The sequence below is a fragment of the Papio anubis genome, chromosome 16 (assembly GCF_008728515.1).
Source record: "Papio anubis isolate 15944 chromosome 16, Panubis1.0, whole genome shotgun sequence".
NCBI classification, from domain to species: Eukaryota; Metazoa; Chordata; class Mammalia; order Primates; family Cercopithecidae; genus Papio; species Papio anubis.
The window spans coordinates 85,664,716-85,687,696 of NC_044991.1; the positions used below are offsets into that span (position 1 = coordinate 85,664,716).

At 42.4% G+C, this 22,981-nt stretch overlaps 1 protein-coding gene across 1 annotated transcript; it reads right to left on the reverse strand.

Moving 5' to 3' along the window:
• Positions 1 to 22,353: 22,353 nt before the first annotated feature.
• LOC101011811 (putative 60S ribosomal protein L37a) lies at positions 22,354 to 22,709 on the reverse strand. The gene has a single exon (XM_003904561.5). The coding sequence runs from the start codon at positions 22,686 to 22,688 to the stop codon at positions 22,410 to 22,412; it is 279 nt and encodes a 92-aa protein (XP_003904610.1). The 5' UTR covers positions 22,689 to 22,709; the 3' UTR covers positions 22,354 to 22,409.
• Between the last annotated feature and the right edge of the window lie 272 nt (positions 22,710 to 22,981).

Consider the following 22,981-nt stretch of genomic DNA (forward strand, 5'->3'; position numbering starts at 1 on the left):
TCACCACACCGACTCATCAGCACTCAGGGCCACTCTACCAAGTGAATGAAATGCCAGCAGGATCTTGAAAGAGAGAGGCTGTGGTTGTTTTGTCTTAAGGTAGCATGTCTAATTTGCAGAAATTTGTTGCAGGACGTTGTAGTGGGTGGGTAGGCACCAAAGTTGGGCCAGGTCCCTATACAACTCGCCAGGAGTCCTGAGCTGATGGGTGCACGTCAGCGTCAACACCTCGTGCATTTGGGGGCTTCTGCAATCTGCGTCTTCAGAAGACATTGGGTTCCCTGGATTCAATTCTGCAGGTTAATTTGAACATCTCCAGTGTCAATGAAACCTGTCCAAAAGTGTTGATTTGGGGGAATGGATGAAAACAGAGCGAGGAAAAGGATCAAAAGGGGTCAGCAATATTTGCCTGGTAGGAAAATCCAGCTTATGTTTCAGAGTGAAATAGTGAAGGGGTCCTGCAAATTATCTTGTCATTGTTTCCACAAAACTTGGGCTCTTGAGGAAGTGTTTTTCTGTTCAAAAGAAAACAAGACTTTTTTTCCCCCCCCTGCACCCTCCCTGAAGTCACTGAGACTAGATGGCCCTTGAAGTGGTGTTTTGTCATGAATCCTCAGATCCTGTGTTTCTGCCGAGTGCATTTTATTTATCTTGTTTTTCTGTGAGGAATTGGGATTTAATTATGTTGGGAGACTCTGAGATACAGCGAAATGTGGCTGCATTCGGAACATGTACACACAAATGCGAAGCAATGCCGGGCACCTCTTGAGGAGCATCATGTCACCTCTGGGTCATGCATGAAGTCTCAACTTCAAGGTTGCAAAAGCAAAATTGACCAATTATAAATGATTGCATGACATTTTCTCCAACACAGCTCTTGGGGTAGAATGTTGGATTTTCTTTGCTTTCCCTCCACTTCCTCTTTCTCTTCCTCCAAAAAAGTCTTAACTAAAGAAATAACAGCTGAAAGTAGATGGTGCGGTGGGTTGAGTTACACAACTTTTTGCAGGGAAGTGATAGACGGAGTTAAATGCATGGACCAAATTGATTTTTATCAACCATGGATTTTTAATTAACAGTGGTGTCCACTTACTGTCATTCATTATTTACTGTTTACCCACTAATTAAAAATTATGCTGCTTTTGCATTCATAAGAGCAGGACATTTGAAATTAGATAGCATCGTTCAAATTACCTGAAGAATTAAATCTAGAGTTCCCAATTGCTCAGACCAGGCTACCGGAGCTTAAAATATGACCTGCTTGAGGCCGATGTGTCGTCCTGAATCAGAGCACCAGAAACAGGCCTCATGAACAAATACCGTATGGACCTGCCTGGGGCCTTCCGGGGAGAGGACACTCACTGAGTACACACATAAGTGTGGGCACTCGGCTAAGGTTGTCTTGAGATCATCAAGTGGTGCCCAGCGTCTCCTGAGTGGGAGGCCCAAGGTCAGGTGCTTCATCTGCATTATGACCTTGAGTCCTCCCAGCGGCAGCGCGTCAGTACCCTGGCAGAGCCCAAAGGATTGACAGGTGTTATTGGCACAACCACCTGTGACATGGGTTCGGTCAATGAACCCATTTTGCTGATGAGGAAACTGCAGTTCGGAGGAGTGGAGGGACTTGGCCATTGTCGCTCCTCTGCAGACAGATGCTTCTTAACCAAATAAAACACAACAATACACCCAGTAAAATACACCTAACATCAAAGGTACCATGTCGGCCAGGCACAGTGGCTCACACCTGTAATCCCAGCACTTTGGGAGGCCGAGGTGGGCGGATCACCTGAGGTCAGGAGTTTGTGACCAGCCTGGCCAACATGGTAAAACCCTGTTTCCACTAAAAGTAGAAAAATTAGCTGGGCATGGTGGCGCACGCCTGTAATCCCAGCTATTTGGGAGGCTGAGGCAGAAGAATTGCTTGAACCCAGGAGGCGGAGGTTGCAGTGGGCCGAGATCATGTCATTGCAGTCTAGCCTGGGTGACAAGAGTGAGACTCAGTCTCAAAAAAAAAAAAAAAAAAAAAGGCACCATTTTAAAGTGAACCATTTGGTAGCATTAGTACATTCACAATACCATGCAACCACCACCATGATCTCATTCCAGAACGTTGTCATCACCTCAGAAGGGGACCCTGTGCCCATAAGCAGTCACTCCTGCTCCCCTCTCCTCTTAGATCTAGACAACAATGACTCCGTTTTCCGCTTCTGTGGATTTGCCTATTCTGGATATTTCATAAAGATGGAATCCTACACTCTGTGCCCTTCTCTTAATTCCCTTCCCCAGCAATTCTCCTAGGTGGGTGTGGTTATTCCATTTTGCAGATGAACAGTCGAGGCTTAGACAGGTTTCACTCCTGGGGCCACAATTTATGTTTTCTTCAAAGATCACGAAAAACGCAGGTATGGATCAAAGAGAGAAGAGGGTGGAGAAAAGATGTGAGCTTTGTAGCCAGAGCAGATGGAGAAATATCAGCTTTTCAGGTACCTTTCTTTTGGGGGTAAAAAGCAAAAGAAAAGTACCTTTTTTCTCTTTTAATCTGCTTGTTCTGAGGTTCTCGAAGCAAGGCACTAATGAATGCAGGGTGGGGTGCTAGGTGATTTTAGGCGCGATGCAAGCACTTCGTATTCCAACAGTCACGCATCGATTTTAGGAGGTGTTAAAAGTGTTGGTAGTTACCGTAACAACCTTGTACTTGCACGGCCTGTTTTGCTGAGGACTGAGTTTTAAAAGGGGATTGATCTGAACTTGATATTAAAATATTAGGTATTTTATTTTAATTATTTTCTTTTTATATTTTAATGAAATCGTATTTAATAAGTAGATGTACAAGGGACTCGTGGGTGTGGTAAATGGCCTGAGGGTGGTGCACGGAAGATGGAGGGAGGAGCAGTTCAAGGTGAACTGGTCACCTCACCTGAGGCACGCAAAAGGAGAGCATCTGGGCATCTCAGGGCTGCCATGACAAAGACCACATACTGAGTGGCTGAAGCAACAGGAGTCGATCCTTTCCCAGTCTGGAGTCTGCAAGTCTGAAGTTTGAAATCAAGGTGTGGGTAGGGCCTCTCCCAGGACCTGGTGACTCCAGGTGTCCCTTGGCTTGTGGCTGCATCACGCCAGTCTCTCTGCCCCCATCTTCCCATGGCCTTCTTCCCTATTTGTGTGTTTCCTCTGTCTGCACCTGTGTCCAAATCTCCCTCTCCTTTCTTTTATAAAGGCACCAATCCCTGGATCAGGGCCCACCCTAATCCTAACCAGCATGACCTCATCCTAACTTGATGACATCTGCAAAGACCCTGTATCCAAATAAGGTCCTATTCCCAGGTACTGGGGGTTAGGACTCGAACATATCTTTTTTGGGGGGTTACATTCAACCCACAGCAGATAACAGTGACCATCCAAAATTGAGGTCCCCCAGGTGACCCAACTATCATTCATTCATTTCTTCTCCCCCACACAAACACTTATTTTTATTTACTTATTTATTTTGAGACAGAATCTTGCTCTGTCGCCCAGGCTGGAGTGCAGTGGTGCAATATCGGCTCACTACAACCTCCGCCTCCCAGGTTCAAGCAATTCTCCTGCCTCAGCCTCCTGAGTAGCTGGGACTACAGGTGCATGCCACCATGCCTGGCTAATTTTTGTATTTTTAGTAGAGACAGGGTTTCACCATGTTAGCCAGGATGATCTTGATCTCCTGACCTCGTGATCCGCCCACCTCGGCCTCCCAAAGTTCTGGAATTACAGGCGTGAGCCACTGCGCCCGGCCCCAAATACTTATTGAATGCCTGTTGTATGCCTGGAACTGAAATGGACTCTGGTTCTATATGGCTGCACATGATGGTCAGAATTCCTGTTCTCCTGGAGAGATTGGTATTAATCAAATAGGCTCACATCAAAGTATAACTTCAAACCATCCCTAATGTCTTGATGGAAATTTAAACAATGGCCAACAACTTCAGTGATTTCCCAGTGCACTCAGTTCAATGTTCAAGCTTTCTTGTGTAGCCTCTGAAGCCATTTGAAACTGGTTGCCTTTTTACCACCAGATCATCTACCCCATCCCACAGTGCTTTTCCACTGTGAGTCCCTAGTGCTGAAAGGGCAAACCTTTGGCTGCCTTGAGGCTATTGCCTGTGCTGTTCCATTCTCTGCTCTGTGCTGGGCTCTCCGTCTTCACGGAGGTCTCAGCATAAATGGCATTTCCTGGCAGCACATCCTTTCCAGGCATCCCTCTTCTGTTCACCCCATTCTCTTCTCTCCTGTGCAGCACTCTTCACATCTGGCATTTATTATCTGCTTTCTTGCTTCGGTTTACTTTTTTGACTTTTCATTTTGAAATAATTTCAGACTTACAAAAATGTTGCAAAAATGGTAGAAAGAGTTCTAGTGTATGCTTTGTCCAGTTTCTCTACAGGTTAACATCTTACACAGACATTGTGCAATGATCAGAACCAGGACATTAACATTGATATAGTGTTCTTAACGAGTCTACAGACCTAATTCAAGTTTCATCCATTGTCCCATTAATGTCCCCTTTCTGGTCCAGCATCCAATCCAGGATCCCACATTGTATTGAGCTGTCATGTCTCCTTCAATCTGAGACATTTCTTTTCTTTTTGTCTTCTATGACTTTGACACTTTTGAAGAGTAGTGGCTCTTATTTTGTAGTACCCTTAGTTTGGGATGGTCTGATGTTTCCTCATGAGTAAATTCTGCTCATGAGTTTCTGGTAAGAATGTTGTGGAAGTGATGGTGTATCCTTCCCAGTGCATCATCTCAGGAGGCACACCAAGGCAATCATCCCATTCCTGGTGATCTTGACTGTGATCACTGGCTTAAGGAGGCATCTACCAAGTTTCTCTACTATTAAATTACTACTTTTCTCTCTGTGATTAACAATTACCTTATGGGGCTATACTCAGAGATAATGGAAATACCTTGTACTTCATTATACATTCCCCCACTAATTTTAGCATCTATTGATAAGTGTCAATGATTCTTGTCTACAATTATTATTGGTATTGTTTTTCAAATGGTCATTCTCTAGTTCCATTACTCTTTTTGAGTTTATTTTTGTTTTTAGAGATGGGGTCTCACTATGTTGCCCAGACTGGTCTTGAACTCCTGAGCTCAAGAGATCTGCCTGTCTCAGCCTCCCAAAGTGCTGGGATTTCAGCCATGAGCCACTATGCCCAGTTCTTTCTGAGTTTATTAACTGTAATTGTGCTGTAAAAATGTACTGTCCCTTCTCTCCCATTTATCTTTTTATTCAATTATTTATATTACTATGAACTCCTGAATATTTATTTTTACTTTATTGATTATAACACTTTACTATCATTATTTATTTTGTGGCTCAAATTGTCCCTGATTTGGTCATTGGGAGCTCCTCCAGTTAATCTCCTGTGTCCTTTCTGTATGTCTTTGTCATTTTGGGGGGAGTATTTCCTCATTTCCTGGTGCCAGAAGATCTTCCAGGCTCATTTTGTATTGTTTTCAGTCCCATCCCTGAAACTGGCCATTTTTCCAAGGAGCTCTGATTCCTTTTATTGGAAAATGGTGTTTAGAAACCAAGATCTGGGTGCTAGGTGTGCTCACTGCTAGTGGGCTGTCACTTTAGGCTTCTTAACTTTTTCTTTTCTCCTTCCTTCCTTCCTTCCTTCCTTCCTTCCTTCCTTCCTTCCTTCCTTCCTTCCTTCCTTCCTTCCTCCCTTCCTTCTTCCCTCCTTCCCTCCCTCCCTCCCTCTTCCCCTTCCCTTCCCTTCCCTCATTTCTCCCTTCCTCTCACTGTGACTCCACTACTCTGCCAGCCTCCTGAGGGCTGAGTCCTCATCTATCTTGCTCACTGCTAATTCTCCAGCACCTGGCACAGTGCCTGATGGATGCCCAATACATATTTGTTGTGTTAAGTCATGGAAAGTGCTTGGGACAATGCCTTCATATACTAAGTGTTCAATACATGCTATTTACAATGACTACTTTTCATTGAATGAATGAATGGCTTGTGGTCCATAGCAGCATGTGTGTGAGTTCCTTGATGACCCTTCTCCCACCTCTCTGGATGTGGCCGTTAGAGTCAGGCTTGAAGCAGGAGGGGAGAAAGAGACAGTTTACAGTTGTTGGGATTGCCAAGAATCTGGTTGAGGGTGAAAGGGTGATCAGTCAGGGAGTTCCCAGCAGGCTGGGGGCCCAGGCTGATCCAAGCAGGTAGAGAGGAAAGAGAAGTAGGTGAAGGGAGATTAGTGTGTGAGCATCAGATCATGTCACAGGCTTAGATAGGCTGGATCTGGCCTAAGAAGCGAATGCCAGGTGCTTTGCTTCAAAGCCTCTTTTCACCCTTGGAACCTGCCCTAGTGAAACCAGGATCCTGACATGGTCCTGCACCCCCCAGGAAGGCTCCACTAGCTCCATAGGCACATAATGCAAGCCATAAATGTCAGCCCTGCACGTGATTTTATTGGTGCATGTTTTCTAGTAGCCACGTTAAAAAAGCTAAAAAGAGACAGGTAAAATCAATTTTAATGATATATTTTATCTGGCTCCAAGTACTATATTTCAACATGTAACAAATACAACAATTAATGAAATATTTTATGTGCTTTTTACCCCCCCCCCCCATATCAAGTCTTCAGAACTTGGTGTATATTTTATACTTATAGCACAACTCAATTTAGACAGGCCACATTTCTGGTGCCCTGTGACTACATGTGGCTGGCAGCTGCCAGATTAGACAGCAGAGCTCTAGCTCAAGGATGGAGCATGCATGTTACATTTTGCTGTATCAGATGTTTTCAAGTTGGCTTCTGAAGACTCCTGGGGCTATTTTTGAAACAGATAGGGCAACCCAGTAGGTAAGATGTAGTCTTTGACCCAGCTTTAGCCCAAACGGTCCCTACCTGTTGCTCTGTTTTATATACTGAGATTTGGATTAAGATTTGCTATTTTTTTTTTTCCTTAAAATGTCTGAAACCCTTTAGTTTATTTCAAAACTGTCAGCTTGAGGTAATTCACCTAGAATGTTTGGACCTGGAGGAAGCTTACACATATTTTAAGTAAAAATTTCAGCAATGGCTCCCCACCCAAAAAATAACCTCTCTTGATTAGAGGAGGCTGCCTTTTACAAATGGAGATATGCTGGCTGCGACGGTGGCCCCTGATGCGTGGCCAGTAAGCTTCAGACTGGCTATGGAAACAGAGCCATCACAGCACTGCTACAGCCAGAGATGTACTTTCCAATGAAGTCACTGCACAAAAGGCATGCGGGATTTCCACCAGAACTCCCCCGAGAAGGCTGCAGATTGGACGCTACTATTGGATGCTGCATCAGCAAACAGAAATATGGAGACACCCTTTGCATTCTAAGGAGCCCGCCCCCAACCTCTGGTGTGAATGGCTGGTCCTCAGATACCTCACATGTCTCTCATTTGGCTATAATTGAATCTCCTCATCCACCTAATCTGAGAATCTTTGTGTTCAGGGCTGGGAGGCAGGTTGGGAAGTGGGTTGGACTTTGCTATCTTGGGAAACACAGAAATGATATGCTCTAAAAAAAAAGTACCCTCCATTCCCTGCAACCTTCAGCATCCCAGCCTTTGGAATGTGTCCTCCTCTGCTCAGTGCGCTCAGAGAGTTGAAGGCTGCCCTGAGAAAGTCAAGAGGAACTGGGTACCTGGGAGAGCAGGTCTGAGGATGTGAGGAGCAGAAGGTCCTTTGGATTAAGAAGCTGCGGGTTGAAAGGCAATCAAAGGGACAGGGTTTGGTTCACTACTGGTCCCCCAGTTCTCCATGAAAAGTCTCAGGTCAGGCTGGAGCACGGGATGGAGGACAAAGATGGGCCTTGCCTGGTTCCACCTGGAGAAGGTGACTGCTTCATGTTTGTGTGACATGTGCTTAAATCACAATGGAAAATGCTGTGTATGAGGAAGCGGCTGGTCACTGAGGATACATCCCTGAGGCCTCTGCTTAGCCTCTCCTGCTGAGAGAAGGGAAGTGCACAGTCCACAGAATGGGAAAGGAATGGGGGCCTGGGGAGATGAGTTCTGGCCCACCAAGCCTGGCTCATAAGCTAGGTTTTTCTGTTTGTTTGTTTAGGAATGTTCCAGAATGAAAACTGTGCACATGAAAACTCTCCCTCGGCCCCATGATAACACTAATTACTCTAGCTCTGGCTGAGGTTCCCACCCAGTTGGAAACTGGAACATCCCAGCCACAGGCCAGCTGTTTCTAAAGAGCCAAGGCAGCAGGGTGATGGATGGGAGCGTTTCCTTTTTCACCCAGATGTTCCGGTATCTTGGAGACAAGGCCTCGTTAGCCCAACTTTAGCTGCTGTGTTCCCAGCTTGCACGTTGGTCTGTAGACATTATTTATACCAAACTTGGCCAATGCTGTCCACTGATGCCAACATCCCACCTGGTGCTTGGAGGAGCCGGTGAGGGGATGATGATAGCTTGTAGCATCACTGTGTAAAAGGGGTTCTGAACGTGCCTGGATCTCACTGAATTTTCTGGGACTGCCCTAAGGGGTGTAGTTAGGAGTCAGTGTTTGCCAAACAGAATGTGTATCTGGGAGTCTCCCGTTGGACTGAACTCTTATTAGCTCTCTTGGCAGAAGGCTGAAGCTTTCATTGTTCTGTAGAACAGGACTTTGGCAAGATAATCACAAGGTTTTGACACATTCAACAAGAAAGAAGATATTCGTATACATCACGGTGAAGGCCCCTCAGAACCCAGAAAGGGTGCCTGAGAAAGACTCTTGGGATTCCAGTTTGAGGGACTGAACTCTTCATGGAGCCTTGGCAACTGGTTCTCCACCAGCTCTTCCCCAGAGGGGCCAAGAATCTTGTCGTGTCGCACAAATATTTAGGTTTTGAGGAGATAGGGATGGAGGATGGTGGTTTCCATTGAGTATCCTTGGATCTGAGACCTGCCCCAAGATGTCGGGGGTGACTGGGAGGAACCCCAGCGTGGGGGGAAACACACCACTCACCGAGCTGTTCTTGGGAGCTTCCACAAGGGGGCCCTCTTGAGCTTTGGTAGGGGCGATTGGGATACTGTGGCGAACCCTCACACCGCCGGCTCCAGCTTCGGCCTCCAGCCCAGGGTCACCCAACCTCCCTCGTTCCACCCAGTCCTTGGGGAAGAAGGAGCCCACCAAGGCCAGCTCTGGTGCCCAAACTTTCTTCCACATAGGAGATCTTCCTTTCCACTCGCGCAGAGAACGTATTTAGAGACTGAAGCCAAGGGCGAAGGGTCACCTAGCGTTGCCTCTTTCAGAGAAGTTTGCAACAACAGAACAAAAGCTCCAGTTGGAACCACATAAAAGTGCATGTGGGAAGCTTCATAAACAATGAAACAAGACATCTCGGCTCCTTGGGCCTCTCCCCAAAGACACATATACGGGGGCCTTTGGGTCAGCTGCAACAGGAAGCACTGAGATTTTAAATGCAAGAAAATTATTGTAATTTAACAAATCAATCTTTCTTACATTGTGTTGAGATTAAGTTCGTGGTCTCTTTCATACATTCAAACTAAGAAATTTCCCTAGAGTGCAATTTTGTGGGAAAACCTACATCATGTTTCGAAAAACCCATTTTGCTAGGAGTTACCAGATTTTAAGATAAATGGTAATATTTAATTATTGCATTATTTTACCATCTAGAAAATTAATGTGCTTTTAGAGTTTCAGGAGAAAGACCCGCTGTAAGTCCGCACCCTATTTTTAAATTACCATACAAATAAAATCCCAAAGACGCAAATATTGGCTTAAGTGTTGCAGAGAAGGTACAGGAAAATGTGTTGGCTTCCTAAATGTTAAATAAACAGGCTTGTAATGCTCACCTTCCCTCATGACCCCGGCCCAGCTGTGCTCTTACCCTGGGAAGAGCACATATAGCTCAGGAAGGGGACAAAGCAGTGCTAACTGGATGACCACAGCGGGTGAGTCATCAGAGTATCATGGTTACCACCACAATAACAAGATGCACGTTTTTGGTAAAGCTCTGGAGTCTTCGAAGCCCACATTCATGGATCTGCTCGACCCTTATCACAAACATTCCAGTGGGGTGATGACTGCCCCCATCTTACAGACCCCAAAACGGAGGCTCAGAAGGGAAAGCCTGACAGTATCTCGCCTCTGTCACATAACCCTCAGGTGGAGAGGCCTAAATTCAAAACTGGGTCCAGTAACTGTAAACCCCTAGCCTCTTTCCACCTGCACTTACAGACCTGGTCTTGGCTCAGCATTTATTGGGCACGTACTATGTGCTTGGCCATGGGGTTGCAGAGCGCAGAGGCATCTACAAGGGCTCAGGGTCTGACATTCCAAGCCAATTATTCTGCCTAATACTGGTCCAGTTTACCAAAAGGAGCTCAAAGAGAAGAGGGGCCTCCAGAGGGGCCCCACTGCCTATGTGTGCTTTGAGGTCTTGCAAGACAGGAAACTGCTTGACAGATGGAGAGAGCTATAATGGGCACTCCAGGCAGGAGCTGCAAAGGTAGCAGGGAGGTGTGAACCAGCAGAGAGAGATGGAGGAGGATGTAATTAGTCCATGCGTGATGGTGGCACCGTACAGAGGGTTGTCATGGGGAGAGCTAGAGAAGCACAGAGCGGCAGGTGCGGAGGGAGGCCTTACCCGCTGCTTCTCGGGGCTGGAATGTTCTCCAGGAGGTGGGCAGGGGGCTTGCAGGGGGTGAGATCAGGTGTGTGCTTTGAAAAGCAGTGTTTTCCACACTGGCTGTGCCTCCTGGGTGGCACTGCCCACCGTTCCAGGGGTCCATGGTGGACATTTTGCATTGGATTAATTTCATGTCTATTTTGACTCAATTCAATAACTGACACGTCAATCCTGGGTTGCTGTTAGGATGAGGCTAAGGCACAGAGGGATAGATTATTTTTAAAAATAAGTTAAGTGAGAGTGAGCTAGTTGATGTGGAGAGAAATGTTGACTCAATTACAGAACAGTAACAATCAGATGTGGCCAAATGGCCGGAATGGCACCTGGTGACAGGTGGTGGGAGGCCCAGGCTCTAAGGCCCCTGCTGACTTGCATTAAAGATGATGTTGTGCACATCTGAGGGCTGGGGAAGGAGGGACTTGAGAGGGCCTGTGGGTACCAAGTCAATTCCTGAGCAAGGAGGCTCTGAGGCTGGGGCCAAAGATGGGGAAGCTACCTTGTAAGGTGAAGTGGGGTGCAGCTTCTCAGCCTGGGACATGGGAAGGATGGGGTGCAGGTGTCTGAGATAGAGAACTGGGGAGGAGTACCACATTTAGGGGGTACATTTTGAGCATATAGAGAGGGCACCCAGCTGGGCCCAGTCACCTCTCCACACAGCACCTGGGGACGATAATGGGCTGGAGAAGCCAGCCTCTGGAGAGGCAGAGTCCCCAGGGAAGTGGCTTGAGGGAGAAGGCTCAGGCAGAGGCCAGGCAAGGGGGCACAGTCAGAGTGGGGAGCAAGTTGTTTGATAAATAGGGTTGCAGATAAAATGCAGGATGCCCAGTTAAATCTAATTTCCATACACACAACAAAAAAAATGTTAGCATCTGTGTGTCCCAAATATTGCATGGATGAGTGTAGCAACTTGGCTATGGACAGAGAAGAAAGTCGAAACCAGGGAGATGTGTGAGATAGATTGTGCTTAATGGTTTAATTATTATTTTTATGTAAGTTCTTTTATGCCATACACAGGGCAAAAAAATAAAAAATAAATCAGAAAATGCAGGAAAGCACAAAGATGATTTAAAAGCACGTCCACAGTCACCTAACCCAGAGTGAACTGCCATTAACCTGCTGGTATACATTACCTTCCAGCTTCTAGAGTCTGGGGGTGCCAAAAGGCACAGCACAGGGACTTTGGTCCCCTCTGAACTTCCATCTCTACAACAATGCCTGGCCCATGGTAGGCGGGCAATACATTTTTGTTGAATGAATAATAAATCTTTCTAGGCTTTTTTTTCCTTATACATACATACCTGTATTTATCCAATTATCATTTTTATAAAAATGGGGTCACCCTATACCTATTATTTGAAATCTATTGTTTTAACTGAACAATAGGTTTAGCGATCTTTGTGGACAGTTGATTTTTTTTTTTTAAGACTGTGGAGACTAACACACATTCACACATTCACAGTCTGCAGCGGAGAAATCAGAGATGATGCAGGGGCAGAAGCAGGATATGTAATAACTCAGGGAGGCCGGTGCCCTAATCAAGAAGAGTCCAATAAAAACAGGCTAAACTCTTCAAACAAAAGCAATATGTGGCTTGCAGTGGAATTTTCAAAATGTATAAAAAAAGGTGTAAAATGAAAACTGCAAGTCTCTTCCTACCCTGAAGCCTTGGTTGCTTCCTTCAAACAGAATCACTTTAACAGTTCCTTGTGTATCCTCCCAGAAAAATGGTTTCATGCCGATCTCTGCTATTAAAGTTTTTTTTTTTTTTTTTTATGAATGCAATCTTTCTACACACATCGTTTTGCATTTTGCTTTTTACACTTAAATTATCAGAGATAGTTTTCTGTTGCAGACTTATCTCTTATGGAAAAGACAAAATAGTATTCCATTATTTAGATGAATCTTGATGTAGCTAAGCAATCCTCTGTTAATGGTCATTTAGGTCGTGGTACCCAGACACACACACATATGCAATTATCAAAACAACAATACATTGGACACCCTTTTAAATATGTCTTGGTATAAATATTCTGGGTCTCCATTGGAGAAATTCTTAACAGAAAAATTGAATGTGCATTAACATGTCAATAGATTTGGCCAAATTGTCCTCCAAAAATACTGTTTCAATTGATCTTCCCTCAGTGATGTACAAGAGTGCCTGTGTCCTTAGATCTTGGGCCACACTGGATATTAGCAAATATAGAAAGCAAAGTTTTCATTTTTACAAGTCTAACATATGAATATTGGAAGGGAAATGACAAGTTAATGAAGCTTTGTGGTTAATCACACATTTCCGTGCCTACAAATAAACAAGGGGCGCAAGTTAATCAGCATATACTCCATTAACTTGGATTCATACCCTTCTGTTTATTTTCACTGCCATCACTCTGGCTCAAGTCACCATCATTTTTCAGATGAAAGGCTGACAGGGGCCTCTCGCTGTTTCCCTGGCACTCACTCTGTCCCCTGTAATTCATTCTCCACGGAGCAGCAAGCATGATCTTTAAAAAATGCAAATCAGCATTCTGCTTCTGCAGTACAGCTTATCTGAATATTCTGAGGGCCTTCCCCACTGTGCCTAACTAGATTTGGTATAAATTATGCTTTTTCATAAAGTAGGGAAGCTTCTGAGTTCTCTGGCTCCCAAAGTGAGCTTAAGGGGGGCCTGGAGAGCCCCTCCAGAGGACAGATGTCATTGTCTTCTTTGCCTGTGGCATGAGGTTGGGCAGACCAGGGGCTAGAGTGCTCCCAAGCTACTGATGCCCCTGGCTCCTGGGAGAAGCAAATATAAATAATCTCTAGAAGAAAGCATTATTATTTTCAATTATAATATTTTTCACAGATTAAGATCAAATAAATCTGAATTCTCAAAGATCCCCCAATACACAAGTAAACAATCCACTATGGAGTAACAGCTGGCAGAAGCAAAAAATGAATATCAGATATTGGAATTCTCTATCACAGAATATAGAATAATATACATGAAATGTTTAATAAAATAAAACATGTAAGTTAAAAAATGAGCGAACAGCATGAGCCGTAAAAATGACCAAGCAGATCTGGAAAATGAACAAATACAACTTTGAGAAACAAAAATAACATTTTTGAAATAAGAACTTAGTGGCTGGTTCAGGGAACAGATTAGACACTGTTGAAAAGGAGATTAGTGAATTGGAAAATAGATGTAAAGAAATTACCCAAAATTTAGGAAAAAAAGAGAGGGAATGCAAACTAAGACGAAGAGGTTAAGAGACATAGGAGCTATCATGAGACAGTCTAACTAATGTCTTCCATAAAGACAAAAAAAAAAAAAAAAAAAAAAAAGAAAGGGTAGAGGAGATGCAATCAGTGAAGAAGAATGTCTAACAATTTTCCAGAAGTGATAAAAGACACTAAACTACTGGAAGCACAGTGAGTACCAAGTGGGATTAAGAAAAATCCAAAGAAATAAACACTTGACCCTGCAAAGCACCAAACAGAAAGTAGTCACCAACCTAGATTTGTGTACCCATCAAAATACTCTTTCAACAACAAGGGCAAAACAAAGACATTTTCAAATAAACAATACTGAAAGTGTTCATCATCCTACACTCTATTAAATGAACTTCTAAACAAAGAAATTTATTAGGAAGGAAAATTTACAGGAGGGAAGGTTTTTTTTTTTTGTTTTATTTTGTTTTTTGTTTTTTGTTTTTCTTTTTAGATGAAGTCTTGCTCTGTCACCAGGCTGGAGTGCAGTGGCACGATCTTGGCTCACTGCAACCTCTGCCTCCCAGGTTCAAGCAATTCTTCTGCCTCAGCCTCCGAGTAGCTGGGATTACAGGCACACACCACCATGGCTGGCTAATTTTTGTATTTTCAGTAGAGATGAGGTTTCACCATGTTGGCCAGGCTGGGAAGGTCTTAGTTTTAAGAAGAAATAACAAGCAAAGAATTGGAAAATGTAATTCTTTAAATAAAGAAATAAAATAATACCCTCTAATTTTGTGGGGTTAAGAAAAGAGGAAAAGGACAGAACAAAAATCCTGGAAAACAGAAGTATGTAATTTGGAAGATAAATGATTAGGTTAGTGTTCTAAATTTCTTGCATTAATCAGGAAAAGAGTTAAGATATTATAATTTCAAGAGTTAGCTGCTAAAATAATAGAAGCATTGTGTAACTTCTAAACCAGAAGAAAGATAAAGTGATAAGAGTAAGTATAAATAAACTAATTCCTTAAATATTAAAAAAAAGCAAGAAAGGAGAAAAGGAGCATAAAAAGTGTAGTTTGTGGGAAATAAAAGATGGTTAAAAACAAATATGAAAAAATGTAAATGGTTTAATTACCAATTAACAGAGATTATCTAATTGGATTTTGAAACCGCTAGCTATGTGTTATTTACAACAGACATACTTGAATTATAGGGACACAGAAAGTATGAAAGTGAAATAATTCACAAAACTTGCCAAATACTAAGTAAAAGGAAAATGGGTGGCTACATCAAAATCAGGTAGAGTACGATATGCAATAAAAAGCGCTATTAGGGATAAAGGTGGTCACTCCACAAAAGGTCCAACCTGCCAAGAAAAGACGGCCATATCAGAACATACAAAGCAAACATTGCTAGAGCTAGAGCGAAATATTGACAAATCCATCATTATAATGGCATAGTTTTGCACAACTCTTCTGATTATTTATAGACCAAGTAGACAAAAGATCAGTAATGACACAAAAGCTTAAAAAACACAATGAACAAGTTTAATTCCTTTCATATATATGTGTGTGCCTGTGTGTGCATCTGTGTGTGTATGTGTGTGTATGCATGTGTGTTATGTAAGCATAGTGTACACAGTGGTCCCCTCATGTGCGGTTTTGCTTTCCGTGGTTTCAGTTACCTGCAGTCAACCATGATCTGGAAATATTAAATGGAAAATTCCAGAAATAAACAACTCATACATTTTAAATTGAGTGCTGTTCTGAGTAGCATGATGAAATCTTGCACCATCCTGCTCCATCCCACCCAGGATGTGAACCCCCCTTTTGTCTAGTGTATCCACATATACACTGCCTGCCCTATACAATGCGATAAGAGGAAAAAACATAGTATACATAGGATTTGGTATTATCCACAGTCTGGGGCACCCACTGGAGGTCTTGGAATGCCTCCTCTGAGGTTAAGGGAGGGACTAATGTACACACACACACACACACACACATATATATTACTGTGTCCAACAATTAGAGTGTGAACATTCTTTTCAAACACATATGCAACATTTACAAAAACTGACCCCATACTAGGCCATACAATGTCTCAAAGAATTCAAAGAATTGGTATTATACAGGCTACAGTTCTGATTGCAATGCAAATAAATTAAAAGCTAGTAATAAAGATATTTAAAACATTTCTATGTGTTTGGAAATTAAAAACACTTCCCAAACACTCAGGCATCAATGGAGAAATCAAAATCAAAATCAAAAGAACACAGATCTTAGAACTAAGCAAAAAGTAAAAATAGTACACATCAAAACTCATGGAATTCAGATAAAAATCAATACTTTGAGGTAAACCTATAGGCTTATGAGCATATTGTTAAAAGAAGAAAGCCTAAGAATTAAAGATAACCATCCAATTTAAGAAGTTAGAAATAGAAAAATTGAATAAGCCGAAATAAAGGAGAAGAAAAAAGCAGACGCTAATAAAATAGAAAACAAAACTAGAAGAGAGAATGAACGAGGTCTAAGTTGCTTCTGTGAAACCCCTGAGAGATTAGATCAACCTCTGCTAAGATTGATCAAATAAAGGAAAGAAAGGAAAGGAGAGTGAGTGAGTAGGGGGAAAAGAGGAGAGGAGAGATTAATAATACTGAGAATGAAAAAGAGACAAAACTACAGATCCAGCACGTTTTTATAAAAAAAGTAGTTTATGATCCAACGTGTGTGTTTATAACCTGAATAGTTCTGTAAGTGTTGAAGAAATTGAGGAATAATTTAAAAATCTGCTCCCCGCCCCAAATGTAACCCAAACCAACATCAAACACTAATCAAACAAACAAACAAAACCAAACAAACAAACAAAACCAGGCAGGCCAGGTGCAGTGGCTCACACCTGAAATCCCAGCACTCTGGTAGGCTGAGGCAGGTGGATTGCTTGAGTCCAGGAGTTTGAGACTCTAGCCTGGGCAACATGGAGAAAACCCATCTCTACAAAGAAAAAAAAAAAAAAAAAATTAGGATCGGGCACGGTGGCTCACACCTGTAATCCCAGCACTTTGGGAAGCCGAGGCGGGCGAATCACGAGGTCAGGAGTTTCGAGATCAGCCTGGCCAGCATGGTGAAACCCTGTCTCTACTAAAAATACAAAAAAATTAGCTGGGTGTGGTGGCGGGCACCTGTAATCCCAGCTACTTTGGAGGCTGAGGCAAAAGAATCGCTTGAACCTGGGAGGCAGAGGTTGCAGTGAGCCGAGATTACGCCACTGCACTCCAGCCTGGGCAACAAGAGTGAAACTTTGTCTGGATGAAAAAAGAGAAGAAAAGAACAATATCACTCCAATTTTACATAAACTCGTCCAGAAAGTAGAGAAAGGGTGCAATCTCCAACTCACTCTGTGAGCTCTTAGTATGAATGGCAGATTTACGTCTTGTAGAGCCTGAAGTTTATTCAATTTCGGGGGCCCTCTTAAGAAAAAGAATGGAAATTCATACAAAAATTCAAAATTGGCATAAAAGTAAATATTTAGAATTGGAAAATAACAATAAATTACAAATTTTATAAAGCTGACACGTACCACAAACACAAAATTTAGAGAACTCGTATATTATTTTTATTATTCAATTGAGTCTTCTACAATAGTGTTTTCCTACACTTTTTAGATTGGGTTGGCTTTACCTCTCCACATGACAAAGATTTCATATTTTCATTTTCTATGGCAAGAGTAGAAAGGCCGCTTATTCTTTCTTCTTCCTTTGTTGTAAAAATATTTTTTGTTACCGATCATTCAGGAGATTTCTTTTTCAGCTTAACAACTCATTATTATAATGTCATAAGTTTTTAGATTATCAAATTTGGAAAACTTCTGTGAATTTTCTTTCATGTATAAGCTATGAGATTTGCAACAACTTTCCCTAGACTAGCTTCTGGTTCTGCACATTTCACACCTGTCTCTCCACTGCCCCATAGTTCTAGTGATTGGTGCTGAGGACACATTCATGGTGCATCTTCACACCATGACAGTGGGCAGGTAGGACAGTGAGAAGCAGGGGTATTTGGGGAAGCCAGTCCTACCCTGACCTTGCTAGCGAGAACTTAATGACATATGGAAGTGGCTGCATACACACAAACTTAACGGCACTAACTAAAATAATTCTCAACACAACCTCTCCGTAAGCTGATCCCCCAAGTGCCCGCGGTCACTTCAACATTCACAGCAAAAGGCAGAGTGTGAAGAACCAGTGAAAGAACCAGCAAAAGACAGAGTGGGAAGAAACTGTCTCTTCACTGATTAATATTGAAATCTGCTATGTTTTCAAAAACTTAAGTCCATGTGAACACATTGCTAGGGTTCTCACACTCGATACCCTTCCGGGTTTTGGAAAGTACTCTTGCAAGACAGAGACCCTGAATCCTTTTGAGGGCAGTGTGAAAAGGAAAAATTAAGGACAGTATGAGAGAGGAAAGGTATAGGCCAATCGCATTTATGGACATGGTTGCAAAAGTCGTAAATAAAATATGAGTAAATGGAATGTAAAGATAACACATTATGTCCATGTTCGGTCTATCCTAATAATGCAACTCATTAACATTAGAAAAATGTGTAAATATCCTTGCCACATTTACAGATTAAAAGATCTTTTCAAAGATGCAGAAAATGCATTTGATAAAATTCCAAACCCATTCATAATTTAAAAATGAGAAATAGTTTGATATGTATCTATGCTGATTAAGGGCATTATGTACCAAAAAAGCCTATTCTAAATGATATTTCTTAGTGATGAAATACTGAACTTCTGAGATCGGGAATAAATAAGACAAGGATGCCTCCATCACAATGAATGACAATGACTTTCAATGTTTTACTGACAGTCCTTATAGCAAAACAAGAAAAAGAAATAAAAGGTATACGTATTTTAAAAGAAATAAAATGATCACTATTTGTAGATGATATGATTGTCTATGTAAAAACTCAAAATCTACAGATAAATTATTAGAAATAATAAGTGTTTAGAAAGATGTCTGGATAAAAGAAATCAATATATAAGAATCAATTATATTTTATAACAGCACATAGTTGTGGGGAGGGAATATATCATTTACAACAGTAGTTAAAAAATATAAGATACCTAGGAATAAATTTTATAAAAATATGCAAGATGTGTTTGGAGAAAATTCTTAACATTTCATGAAAGACATTAAAGATATAAATAAATGAAGTGAGATACATTCAAGGATAGACAATATTAAGAGATGTCTACCTTCTACAAACTGGTTCATAGGTATAATAGATTCCAGTCAAAATCCCAACAGGTTATCTTATTTTTTTAGGATCTTGAGAAGGTGGTTATAAAATGTATATGAAAGAGCAAAGGTGTCAGGAATTGAAAAACAGTAAGATATAGGGGCATCAGAGCTCTTACAAGATTTATTGAAAACTCGAGTAACTGTAGCATTGTATATTCTGTGAAAAGATAAACAAATTGACCAAAACAATAGAACAGAGAGCTCAGATGGTGACTCCTGAAATTTACAGAGGCTTGCTAGATAACAGGACAGGGTTACTGATAAGTGGAGAAGAGAGGGCTGGTCAAGAAATAGAGCCAGGACAATTGGTTATCCCCATGGAAAGGAAAAAGAAGTCAGTTCATATCCCCAAATCAACTTCCAATGGGGGGAAAAAACTTAAATGTACAAAAAGGTAAAATGCTAAAGCTTTTAGAAGAAAATGTAGAAGAATATCTTATGATCTTGAGCTAGCAAAGGATTTCTTAAAATGTGCAAGTGCAAAAAGCACAGAAAGACAACCTGGTAAATACGATCCTATTAAAATGAGGAACTTCTGTTATTCAAAAGATACCATAAAGAGAATGAAAAGACATCTGCAACACACATGACCAGCAGAGGATTAAGATATAGGATGTGTAAAGAAGTCCTCCAAATCTAAAGGAGAAGATAAATCATACCAGAGAAAAATAGACGTTAAGACATAAGCTGGTATTTCACAGAAGAGGAAACGAGAATGGTAAATAAAGATACATAGAGGCCGGGCGCGGTGGCTCAAGCCTGTAATCCCAGCACTTTGGGAGGCCGAGGCGGGTGGATCACGAGGTCAGGAGATCGAGACCATCCTGGCTAACATGGTGAAACCCCGTCTCTACTAAAAATACAAAAAACTAGCCGGGCGTGGTGGCGGGCGCCTGTAGTCCCAGCTACTCGGAGGCTGAGGCAGGAGAATGGCGTGAACCCGGGAGGCGGAGCTTGCAGTGAGCCGAGATCGCGCCACTGCACTCCAGCCTGGGTGACACAGCGCGAGACTCCATCTCAAAAAAAAAAAAGATACATAGAGACTGTCAAACGCATTAATAATCAGGGCTGTGCAAATTAAGACCCAATAAGGTTATATTCTGCACACATTGGATTATCAAAATTTATGAATTCCAAAAATAGCAAGTGTAGGTGAGGACCAATGGGAACCCTGCCCATGGGAGCATAAATTGGGATGAGTACTTAGTAAAATAACACTTTTTTTTTTTGAGACAGAGTCTTGCTCTGTTGCCCAGTCTGGAGTGCCGTGGCCCGATCTCAGCTCACTGCAAGCTCCGCCTCCTGGGTTTACGCCATTCTTCTGCCTCAGCCTCTCAAGTAGCTGGGACTACAGGCGCCCACCACCTCGCCCAGCTAGTTTTTTGTATTTTTTAGTAGAGACGGGCTTTCACTGTGTTAGCCAGAATGGTCTGGATCTCCTGACCTCATGATCTACCCGTCTCAGCCTCCCAAAGTGCTGGGATTACAGGCTTGAACCACCGGGCCCGGCTGTAAAATAACTTTTCTAAGTTAACTTTATAGGCATTTACAGCATGAGATCAGTGGTTTACAAACATTTTCTGTGAATCACAATCAGAAATACATCTTACATCACCATCTGATATATACTCCTCTGCACACACATGCACTGACACATACATACACAATGCAAACATGCACAATGTGTGAGACATGCACTCACACATAATGCAAACATGCACACATGCACACACATGAACTCACACACAATGCAAGCATGCACACATACACATGCCTCACACACAATGCAAGCATGCATACATGCAGTGCACACACACACAATGCAAGCATGCACACATGCACAGTGCATACACACAATGCAAGCATGCACACATGCACAGTGCACACACACAATGCAAGCATGCACACACACGTACACATGGACTCACACACAATGCAAGCATGCACACACACATGCACTCACACACAATGCAAGCACGCACACACACATGCATTCACACACAATACAAGCATGCACACACACATGCACTCACACACAATGCAAGCATGCACACACATATATATGCACTCACAGTGCGTGCACACAGGCACATAAACATGCACATAATGGAAACAGAAGTTTCAGGAAACAATATTGGCTCTTACTATGAGACATCCACTCCCAAGTATTCTCTTTTCTTTCATTAAGAAAGCACACTGGTTGGGCCCCACTAATGTGAGTCATGAGGCATTAAGAGATCATGACTATGATTTTGTCATATGTACACCCAGCAACAAGTCCAAGAAGGTTCCTAAGAGCCTTATTTGTAAAAGCCAAAAGCTAGAGACAAACAAGATGATCGTAGATAGAAGAGAAAAATAACTTGCAGCTTCCTCACACGTTGGAATATTATCCAGAAGTGAAAATGGAGGAGCTACAGCCACACCTAATAGTGTGCTCACACCTTAGAAACATAATATCGAGTGCCAGAAGCAAACGCAAAAGAATACGTACAGTGAGCTATGACTTTCATCAACCTCAGGAACAAGCACAGCTAAAAAAATACCCTGTTCGGGGGCACCTGTACCCTGAAAAAAAATAAGGAAAGGATAAACACAAAATTCAGAAATGGAGAACAGGTGAGTGGACAAAGACATGGGCAACATTGTGGTTTCTGGGATGAGGGCTGGGCTCACGGGTATCCACAGTATGTTCACAGTTGACCTTTAACAACACAACACCAGAGTTAGGGGCACCAATGCCCCACACAGCTGAAAATCCACCAGTAACTTTCAACTCCCCCAAAACCTAACTATTAATAGTCTACAGTTAACTGGAAGCCTTACTGATAATATAGTCAATTCACACATATTTCATATATAATATGTATTATATACTGTATTCTTACAATAAAGTGAACTAGAGAAAAGAAAATGTTATTGACAAAATCATAAGGAAAACATATTTAGTATTCATTAGGTGGAAGTGGCTCCTCATAAAGGTCTTCATCCTCATCATCTTCATGTTGAGTAGGCTGAGGAGGAGGAAGAGGAGGGGCTAGTCTTGCTGTCTCAGGGGCAGCAGAGGTAGAAGAAAATCTGGGGATAAGTGACCCGGGCAGGTGAAACTCACGTGATTTAAGGGTCAGCTGTGTTTCTTTGTTCTTTTTTCTCTTTCTTTCTTTTTTCTTTTTTTTCACATAAATTAACCCATTTATTATAGGCCAGTGATGTCTCAAAGAGTAGAGGAGCGTCTACTGGTCTTTCAACTCCTTCAGTCTTCTGATGGCGGACTTTACCGTGACAGCGGAAGTGGTATTGTATGTCCAGGCACCGCCGGCCACTGTCTTCATGCAGGAACCACAGTGCCAGATCCCCACAGCTCGTCTCTTCTTCTTGGTTTTGCCACAGAAAGAGCAAGTGTACTTGGCGTGCTGGCTGATTTCAATTTTCTTCACCATTTTCCAGAGGGAGGCCCCACAGTGGGTCCCGTATTTACCGACGATCCTGACTTTCTTGGTAAGTTTGGCCATGTGGCCGCGAACTAGGTCCAAGCCCAGAGAGAGCTATTCTTTTCTTTTCTTTTCTTTTTGTTTCTTTTCTTTTCTTTCTTTTCTCTTTTCTCTTCTCTTCTTTCTTTTCTTTTCTTTCCTTTTTTTTTTTTTTTTTTTGAGTCAGGGTTTCATTCTGTCACATAAGCTGGAGTGTAGTGGGATTGGCTCACTGCAGCCTCAAACTCCTGGGCTCAAGCGATCCTCTGGCCTCAGCCTCCTGAGTACCTGGGACTACAGGTGTGCACCACTCAGCTAATTAAAAAAATTTTTTT